An 11,047-nucleotide genomic window follows, 5' to 3' on the forward strand; every position below is an offset into this window, starting at 1 on the left:
CGTCATAGTAGTCATGTGACTCGCTGACGCAACAATACTATATTGTATATTATACTGATGTAGAAGTTAAAATATCTTGTATTGTACTGATTTCAATGTTAAGGTAAAAGTAATGTCTCGCAGAATTGAGGAAAAAGACCAAAGACAATTGTACGTTTCACAAATATTTGATTTTTTAATAACCATGGTTTCACCAGTAAAGGCATCATCAAGTACATTAATGTATATTATAGATTAAATATTTTTTCCTTTGTTTATTTGTTACAAAAGCTGCATAAGAAGTAAATGATAGCCTTGGCATTTCGTTAATTACAGTTATGTTAAAACTCGGAGATAAACTAAACAGTTTGTAAAATGGGTGTTTGTAATTGTTAAGTTTCATATAGCATAGATAAGAGATACATAGAAATAAAATGTAGATTTCTTATAGCAAGAGAAAAACTAATTAATTCTACAAAAATGTGATCAACGAAGTGTATTTTAATATTCATTGTGATTTATGGTTTTCCCTGATTTTGTGTCATAACTTTGTTTGAATTATGGCTCCTTTTCAGATTATATGTACCATAAAATAACTTAACTAGTTTTGTTTAGTGAATATTATTGTTTGGCAACGTATTTTTTATGTTTTGTTTCTGCTTCAGGGGTTTTTGTTTCTTTAATTCCATCGCCATTGCTGCAAAACAGCTGCGACAAAAGCTAAAATTTGAAAAAATCTTGATTGTTGATTGGGTAAGTTCCTTTATTTTTCTGCATACATAACTATAAGTGACCTTCTTTCACATCCTTCAGAACAACATGACTTTAATTCATATCGGTAAATACTCAATAATTCACATTTATGAAGATGGTTATTGAAACCTTTGATTCATCATTTGATTCATCATTTAAAAACCTGGGGCTTTCAGCAGATCTGTTTAGTGACAATTATAACTTCCTCCATTTAAATCACTATAAAAAATATTTGATGTGCCACATATTCTCTTGAAATGAAATAAAATTTGTAATTTTATTACTTATTATTACAAATACAGAGATAAAACAACTATTTTATTTGTTAAAATATAATGTTTCAATATACATTTTTTAAGGAATATATTTAATTGGGAAGATAAATATAAGCATTGTAGTCACAGTAACATTTATTTTGTTTTATTGGTCTGGTGGTTACAGCTTTTGACTCACAATCTGAGAATCGTGGGTTCGAATCCCTATTGCTGAACATGCCCATTTTATATGGTTGCAAACAGGGCCAGCCACCCGAGTGTAAAAAGTCTTGACATACAAAAGTACTGGATGCCCCCACCCCCCCAAAAAAAAAGTTGGGATTAAGATCGTAATGGGAGAAAAAAAATGTTTTATTATTATTATTGATATAATTAGTTTTAACTGAACTGAAATTTATTTTAAACTAAACCCTATAGCTACTAATTTTTATAGGTGTACTTGTATGCCCAAGACTAACCCATAGGAACAGTGTGGGCCAACAGAAGTGACTGAATATCTTAAGAACACTTTCAATAAACAAATACTCTACTTACAATAAGTTATATATACATTCGTGGTTATTATAATTATTATTATTAACATAATTGATTCTAGCAGAACTGGGTTTAATCTTAAACTAAACATTAGTTTTATATGCTTGTAAGTATAGAACTAACATATAGGTATGGTGCAGGCCAACTAAACTTATTAAAAAATTCAAGACATTATTCACCCACCCCGTCATGAAAGTTTAAGGAAGTGTTTCAAAACGTTACCCATAATGTCTCAAATGAACAATACTTTCATCAGATCTGCACCCATTCCATTTACTACCAGCAGGTTACTTTAATACTTGATGTTACCAGAAGGTCCAAAAGAATGTGGTACTCTTCCCCCTCCCCTAACATGTTTAATAAAAATGTACTTTTTATATGAAAATGTGGCCATTCATGACATTTGAATTACAATAATATTAACACATTTACTGTGGCTTGGACGTATATTTACCTGTTATAGTGTCGACGCTGTTTACGCTTTCTTGTGCTGGGTCCAGGTTCATCATCACTAGGTGGAGACCTAGCATCCTACTGTCTCATTGCATCTTCATCATCATACATTTGAACACCACTTGACTCACTTTCACTATCTTCTAAGTTATCTGAGTCAAGTGCATCAAGCATATTTTAATAGTAATTAGGGTTACTACTTGCCGCTTTAGCAACATGACATGGTTGGCACTCAGGTGTTGTACATTCTGCTTAGACATCTTGTTGGTTACTGAAGGGCTGAGTGTAAAACATTTAGCAAAACCATATATCAACATTAGGTGGGATGACAGTAAATACTTTACAACTCATTTTACTCTCGTACATCACGCTGGCAATTTTGAATGACAATGGGGAAACATTTGTCCCAGTCGCACTGTGAGAGGGTGGAAACACTGGGAAATATATGACCCAGCCACATTGACAGGGTTAAGTGATAGAAAATGTTTTAATACGCATCTCTGATCTACTAAACCTATCAACTAGCTCAGATTTAAAGTGTCTTCATAGTTTTTGATATAATATGACTGACTTTAAAATACTATAATCTAAATAACTTTGTCCCCCCCTTTTAGAAACACTTTGCAAACATCCAAGTTTGTTTATGTAAGTTATTATTTAACTAAGCCTTACTTTGCTTGGAAATGTGGTATATACAAGTAAAACTGAATTAACTATAGAGTAATGGGATTGGTCTTCTTAACAACAGGAGATTCGGTGAAGGTAATGGTTACAAATTAATGTTCTATCTCTGAGTAATTGAGTTGTGAGATTAAATGAAATTAAGAGACAGGGTAAAAAATGAAAGAAGATATGAATAACCTTTATTATATCACATGTAAAACACAAATAGTGTGTTCTTGCTTTATTGACATGGAACAATAATTTTTATTAGATCTTCTAACATCAACTGCTCAAGCTAAATCAATGTACCAGACTGACTAAATACAGCATTCCTTACCTCATAAGAAATGTTATGCATACACAGAGCGACTAGTATTACCCAAGTGACTGGTCATTCTCATTCAAACGTGGGTAAGGCCGTAGCCTCAAAATATCACCAGAACTACCATTAAATGATACTGCTGTTGACATTCTTGCATAACCTGCAGTATTGCAGCAGTATTTTCCATGGGCAGAAGAGGTATTATCTATTCAAGAATAACAAAGGAACAATGGCAGCTAGAATTCAATCAACTTAACAGCTTTCTCAACCACGTGTTATGTAAAACTTGCACATATACAGAATAAATACTGTGATATCACATGGGGATAGAAACGAGTGGTATATTCATATAGCACAGTAGCAATAGAAAAAATATTAAATATGTATTTTTGTATAGTTTTATTACCATTTTTTGACAACTTGTGGTCAGAACTCATTAAAGTACAGATCTGTGTACATGTGTAGAAATATATACATGTTAATATAAATGGATTTTCTTCTTAGTTTTTGTTTTTTTTACAGGATGTTCACCATGGTAATGGTATTCAGGAGATATTTTATGATGATCATCATGTTCTTTACATCTCCCTCCATCGCCATGATGATGGTAATTTTTTTCCAGGAACTGGTGATCCTCTAGAGGTAAAAATGATTCCTGTTTTGTTTTAGGGTTTTATGGGTTCATTGAATATCCACCAAGTGACAGAAATAGCTACGGTACATACGGAACACACCCTACGGACTTTATGTGCTACCTATACACAGTCTACATGTTGTGAGATTTCCTTTTCTCACATATATTTTTTGTTGGATCACAACAATTTGTAAACAAAGTGTAACATATGTATCTGATACATATAATTTGATGATGTAGCAATATTTAATTTAAATATAAATAAATCAAAGTGAAAATATTTTTCTCAAACATATGATGTCCTAATGTTTAAATTCTATTTCTATCATTAGAAAGCATAATGTTTTGACCTGTTTAGTGACACATGCATCCTTTGTGGTATCTTGATAGAGAAATAGTATTTTGGTATACCGAAGTAAGCATTTTAGACAAGAGTTGTGACTCAAGTGGTGTACCAAAGTAAGCATGTTTAGACAAGAGTTGTGACTCAAGTGGTGTACCGAAGTAGGCATGTTTAGACAAGAGTTGTGACTCAAGTGGTGTACCGAAGTAAGCATGTTTAGACAAGAGTTGCGACTCAAGTGGTGTACCAAAGTAAGCATGTTTAGACAAGAGTTGCGACTCAAGTGGTGTACCAAAGTAAGCACGTTTAGACAAGAGTTGCGACTCAAGTGGTGTACCGAAGTAGGCACGTTTAGACAAGAGTTGCGACTCAAGTGGTGTACCGAAGTAGGCATGTTTAGACAAGAGTTGTGAGACAGCTTGACAGGAAACATTATGACTACCTTTTCCTAATGTACATTAATGAGTTTAGGGAGACACAATCAATGACTCTTAACTTATAGATAATGGATAGTATACAAAGTCAATTAAGTTATGGATAACATACAAAGTCAATTAACATATGGATAATGTATAACATACAAGGTCTGCTGAAGTGAGAATATACCGACATATATATAATATTGTGACAGCATATTAACATAGTAGTTTATCTCTTGTAGGTTGGAATTGAAGATGGGATTGGGTTTAATGTCAACATTGCCTGGTCAGGTGCACTAAACCCACCAATGGGAGATGCTGAATACATTGCTGCATTCAGGTGAGTAATAGTGCCCAGTATAACGTGAAAGGTAGAAGACAGCGATGTCGTACATGAAGTTTGAACTGATTCTTAACTCAGTTCTTGAGAGTAAGAAGAACATTAGACATCTGAAACTAGAACACTTCACAAATTGTTGTATATTATTGTATTCAGAACACATACCTATTAAAAGTGCTGTACATAAGTGTGGTTATATCATTTAAGCTGTTGTCACTAAATACCATTTATAGTTTGAGTCAGAGTGTAAAGTGTCTTCTTTTAAATTCTTTAAGGTAAGATGTTGGCACCCATTTTGCTGGCATAATTTTCAATAAAACATATAGATACAAGTAGTAAATTTAGGACAGGCCTTAAAAGAAAAGCACTTCAAACTAAGTCTTTTGCGTTTGCTGTTTAAAATGAAATTGTTTGAGTATATCATTAAACGATTATTCAGTTTGCAAATCTAAATAGGCTAGTTGAAATAATGCTATACAAAATAAAATATGCATTTTGTGTTGTCAAGCTCAAATTCGTTGCTTTATTTAATGTACTCATCTGGTTTAACATGGTGTGATCCACAGAAATATAGTTTAGGGATAGTCACACTGACCTTGAATCGTTCACCATGTGGCAAAGTATAAACATGTTTACATGAGCTTTTTTTACATTTCTTCACAGGACTATTGTGATGCCAATTGCCAGAGATTTTGACCCAGAAATCATCCTCGTAGCTGCAGGTTTTGACGCTGCTAACGGACATCCTGCACCACTAGGTGGCTACACTCTGTCACCTTCGTGTAAGTAACTATCGAAACTTCTCCAACAACTTAACAAAAGTTAATGACAGCTTATCAGTTCGAACATTATATAATCCTTTAAGTTGTGTGAGAAGTCTTTCTAATCAGCAGTGAAATTGAAGAATATAATTCATAACTGTATCATAACTTATATTAACCACATGTTAATTCCTCTTTTTATAATCATGTTTTATAATATATCTATTAATCCATAGTATACTTAACCTGTTTTCCTGTGTGGTTAAATAATTTCTCGTGTACTTAACTTCTTAATAACTTTTATCTTTCTATAAATCAACACCCATTTCCCTTCTTTAATAGAGCAACATGGTTCTATTTTTTCCACTTTATTTAACAAAAATTGACAGAAAAATTGGTTACATAAAAATAATATGTCAAGAGAAAAATACTTCCGGAATTCAGCTGTTTTAAAATAAATCATTCCTTGTTATCCCCCCCCTCAATTAGTTTGGGGGGCATATTTAAAGATGACTTTATGTGAAAACTTATATTACACGTGAGGTAAATGTTATTCATTATATTTTATTTCACTGTGAAACAGGTGAACAGTGCACGTGATATTCTATTCTGATTTTCAAACACTTCTTTCTAGTCGCAACTACACATGTTAATAAGCATATTTTTCAGGTTTTGGCTACCTAACCAGACAACTGATGACACTTGCTAAAGGAAAGATTGTTCTTGCTTTGGAAGGAGGGTGAGGTGTTTCTTCATAATTTTTTCATTTAAAAAAAATGATCAATGTCGCTAGAATAGCTTTAGTTTTTTGTGTATAAATTGGTTTTCATATGTAAAACTTTTTGATGAATTATGATTTTTGTTGATATTTCCAGTTATGACCTTCCCTCTATCTGTGACTCCTCTCAGGAATGTGTCATTTCTCTTCTTGGAGATGAGGGATCACCATTACCAGAAGAAGAAGTAACTCGTAAACCTTGTCCTATAGCTGTAGAAGTACTTCAGCAAACTGTCACCATTCAAGGTGTATATTTTTATTTTATTTTTTAATTGTTGCATTAGTCAATTAAGTTTCAGTTTTTTTTATGAATCTTTTTTTTTTTTAACTACTTCAGAAAATCATTACATTACTATTAAGTTTTGTAAGGGAATGTTTTTTATTAAATGTTTGTTTCATTATTATCATCTTAAAATCTGTGTATTTAAATAAGTTTGACAAAAAGAGTATTTTAAGTAGTTAAGAAATATTATGTCCTATGTCATTATTACCAAAACAAAAGACCCCCCCCCAGTGGCACAGCAGTATGTCTGTAATTATGTAATTAAGCACAAAGCTACACAATGGGCTACCTTTGCTCTGCCCACCACAGGTATCGAAACCCGGATTCTAGCGTTGTAAGTCCCCAGGCATACCGCTGCGCCACTGGGGGGGGGGGGCATATTAAATGAAGTTGTTAAAGTATGATCCTCTTTATTTCATTCTTAAACACTGTCTCTTCTATAGGAAAATGTAAATAATTGTTTTTCTTCCTCTTTCTGTTTTCAAAGCTTCTCACTGGCCATGTATCAAACGCTTTGCTCCCACAATTGGTTTTTCACTCTTGGAAGCTCAAGAAAGTGAAAACAAAAATGAAGAGATGGACACAGTCACGGCTCTTGCATCGTTGTCTATGACAATTACACAGGGAGCCCATATCCAGTGAGTTGCATAAATCTGTCATATTTACAGTATTACGTTTATTTCTTGACTGTACAATCTCAACGTCTGAAATTTCATTATCTACTTTCAAATAGAATGAGAACTGTATTTTTTTACATTTTTTAAACTTAAACAAAGGTCGAAGTCAAGTGACAATCGATAGGACTTATCTCTGTTGGTCACTCTCCTTCCTTCAGTACGTACTTTATTGTATTGTGCTTTTTTTTAATACATATTGTTTTATAAAATATAGAAGAGTAACAATAAAGGATTTTGTGTATATTATGCTAGGGCTTAAAAAATGTATAACCAAAAAAATAAAGCCCAGACACTTCAAAAGCTTTTTATTAGATATAACTGTGAAACTCAAAACTTTTTTAAACTGTTAAGTGTCTATTACAGGAAGCCAGAGCAAGGTTGCTCCTCCAAGCAAGTTGAGGACCCCATGGAGGAAGATCAGGATCAGGATAAGTAAAGAAATCAGTCTGTCATTATTTACTGCATTCGACATTTGGCTGTCATCACTTTTACATCATGTAGAAGTCTCATGTTGATTTACACACACACGAGCGCTGCAAAAGCCTGTTTGACAAGAGTCGCAATCCATGTGCTTCACAAACTTGTATGTTGTAATGTAGTGTGGCATCCTGCTTAAGCTGTCATTGTGTATATATGTCACATAAGTATGCATGTAACTAAAGAAATATAATAGTTTTTCAGTGTCTCGCAGATGTGATAAAGATATATCATACAAAGAGAAGAAACCCCTGTTAGTACTTTTTCCACGTTAGCATTTGATGACATAACTAATTAGCGCACACAGCTAAGATAAATCCTGCCATGTCTGATGTTTTTTGTAAATCACCATCAAGTTGCTAAAAGTACAGCGTCTTGCGAACATGTAGATGACATCTAGTAAAACATGTTCTAACATAATTACCATGAAATGTGTTTTGTTTTGAAAACCAAGAGAATGTATGGGCAGTATTTGTAAATGAAAGAAAATCTGATAAACATTTTCATTATAATTTCTCAATGCTCATTTCCCATAATCCCTCTCAATATGATAAAGGAAACCTGGTGTCGAGGGTTGCACATATGTTTCATAATTGAATTGACTCCCAAAATTGTAAATCATGTTACGAGCCAGGTTTGTATAATGTTTCCCTTGGAACAAAACTTAAAAGGTTGTTTCTATCTTTCTATGTTATGGATTTGATGCAGAAAAGGTAATATGAAAAAAAAGCTAGCATTTATATTTGTTGTTGACTCTGTCATATTGTTAATTGTAGCCATATAAATCATTTTATTGATCAGTTATTTTAAGTTGAGTCATATAAGATGTTCAATATACTTAGATTCATAATTTATATATTGTTATATTGTTACAATTAAAAGCACATTGTGGATTTATTGTAATTACGTATGCCAAAAATTATATTTCGAGTAACGTTACACTGTTGTTGTTGAGTCAAAATGGTGGTTTGATATGGCTTATGTATAATACATTGTTGTATCAGTCAGAGCATGATTTGTGAAGTTTAGAACGTGAGAAATGAAACTCTCTGTGTTGATATATGTATAGAACATGTGTTTTACATTACACTCTTTTACATCTGAAACATTTTTATATGTCACTATAACATTATGAAATTTGAATAATGTAAAACGTTTTATCATACCAAACATGAATTGCACTGCATTGTAAAATTCAGAATGATACGGTGTTATATTTTAACCATTACTTATAATAAGTATTATAAGATCTACATAACTTGTACGTTGTTCTAAAAACATGAACATGATTTGTAGAACATTGTTGTATCATATTTATAAGTTGATTTTGTATTACATTGTGACACAGAATATGACAAATATCTTGAACATGATTTTAACACTTTTTTTACATGCAGCATGATGTGGTCCATCGTACAGAGTAACACGTAAAACATGACATATGATACATCCAAGAGCATTGAATTTTGTGTTCTTATACTCATACGGCATACATTTCTAAGATCTAAGTACATGTTTCTACTCGTTATTTTAAGTTATAAAGAAGATGTCATCTCTGAAAAGAATGTGAGTGTAGTTTGTATATTTACAACAAAAGGAGTTATTCGTTGTTTGAGATTTTATACTTGTTAAAGAACAAAAAAAAAAGCTGGAAACAAAAATCGTGAAATTTGTTTCAGGTTTGCTTATAAACAATGTCCGTCGCTTGTATTCTAGAGAAAATATATATATATGTGTGTGTGTGTGTGTATGTATATATCATTTCCTTAACTATTTTCAACCTTAGATATAGTGTTCACGGAAATGTTTTGTTGTGTAGCTGGAATACTGATGGTTTTTCGGTGTATCGTGTAATATAATTTGTGACTTCAAAACACGCTGCAGACCTGTACCCACAGCTTTCTAGTCAACTCAGGTTTCAATTGGTTCTGATGATATTATAATTACCATACTTTTCAAGCAAGGTGTGATATCGTTCTGAAATTACCTTTTCTGTTACAAAACATTTAAAGAGTCACTAAACATACCAAAATATAAGTAATTTTAACTTCTTGTAAATTTTGTTTAGTTGGAAAATATCAGGACAAAAATTTTTTATTTTATTTTTCATATGCGAGTATTACTTGTTAAAATAAACCTAGTTATAGCATCAAGAATATCTAAGAATACTTTATCTACTGGTTTATAAATGTCCTTTTGGTTCTGTAAGCTTAATGTATTTGTCATTTGTAAAGATGTATATATTAGTTAAAACATCACATTGTTTCTTTTTTAACCAAATATCGCATTAATCAATGCTGTTAAACGTTTATATATATATATATATATATTATGTCATTTTTGTTAAACTTTTCATGTAAGAGAAAATATAATAAGGAAAGTTAGAGACTTTTTGTTTCTTTAGTAGGCTTAGCTGATATTGGCTAACTTGGAAGCCTCAACTATTCATAAAATGGTTGTTTCTTATTTGAATTATACTTGTGATCAAGATGGGGAGTAATCTGTCTAGCACCAGAATTGTGTTAAGTCACTTGTTAAAGCATCATCATCACTGCGAAATCAACATTCCAGATTCACACCCTGGTCACAACACGGTTTTTAACATCCTTGTTCATTATATACTCTATATAAGTTTACAGTCAACATTATAACAAACTGTTGTACAAATTTTTTTTATGACTGATTTTTTACATTTTGTGGCCATAAAGGCTGTTTGACGTTCACCTTTAATTTTTATAAACATTTGAAAATTATATTCGTTTTACTTCAATTTTAGTATAACTTGTAATTAATCTGTATCTGTTTTTTAACAAAAAAAAGACAATATTGCGTTCCTGATTTTTGCATTCTTACACTTTTTCTCCTCCTCCTATTTATTTGGAATTCAGATTTTGAAGTGTAAAATATGCGTTTCACTTTACATCGTATATTAGTCCTAATGAAAAAAATCAACACATTATTACTGTCATCTTAATTTTATTTAGAGTATAGGTACTTAATAAAAAGCTTGAATAATATCATCTGATTATGTACCAATTAAAACTGAATGGTTATAAGGGTTTTTTAAAGAAGTGGGTCTGTGTTAAGAAAACATAAAGACTCAAATTAGTTAACCAGATCCACGCCACAGGTGTCCAAGAACTGCTGTTTTGAGCGATGTCAGTTTAGTTTTTGACTTATCGTGGTGTTACCTAATACAAGTTTATATGTTTTTCATTTCACAGTTCAAAGTGAACATAAAAATCAATGATGTGTTGCTCTGTAAGGTAAGGTAGTGAGTGGAGACAAGTTGCATTTTGGTTTCTATTAGGAGGAGGATGAACCTCTTACAAAAGTCCTGGGGGCTACTAATCACT

At 32.1% G+C, this 11,047-nt stretch overlaps 1 protein-coding gene across 1 annotated transcript in view; it reads left to right on the forward strand.

Annotated features, from left to right (window-relative positions):
• The window catches only part of LOC106462397 (histone deacetylase 4-like), a 42,519-nt gene that overhangs the window by 31,384 nt on the left and 88 nt on the right, over nucleotides 1-11,047 (forward strand). Inside the window, exons 19-26 of the mRNA XM_013922322.2 lie at nucleotides 645-732; nucleotides 3,502-3,621; nucleotides 4,618-4,715; nucleotides 5,379-5,497; nucleotides 6,146-6,215; nucleotides 6,352-6,500; nucleotides 7,025-7,175; nucleotides 7,578-11,047. The exon at nucleotides 7,578-11,047 is cut by the window's right edge and continues 88 nt beyond it. Coding sequence (XP_013777776.1) covers nucleotides 645-732; nucleotides 3,502-3,621; nucleotides 4,618-4,715; nucleotides 5,379-5,497; nucleotides 6,146-6,215; nucleotides 6,352-6,500; nucleotides 7,025-7,175; nucleotides 7,578-7,650 — 868 coding nt within the window. The 3' untranslated portion in view covers nucleotides 7,651-11,047. The remainder of the gene's footprint in view (nucleotides 1-644; nucleotides 733-3,501; nucleotides 3,622-4,617; nucleotides 4,716-5,378; nucleotides 5,498-6,145; nucleotides 6,216-6,351; nucleotides 6,501-7,024; nucleotides 7,176-7,577) is intronic.

The sequence above is a fragment of the Limulus polyphemus genome, unplaced genomic scaffold (assembly GCF_000517525.1).
Source record: "Limulus polyphemus unplaced genomic scaffold, Limulus_polyphemus-2.1.2 Scaffold1157, whole genome shotgun sequence".
NCBI lineage: Eukaryota > Metazoa > Arthropoda > Merostomata > Xiphosura > Limulidae > Limulus > Limulus polyphemus.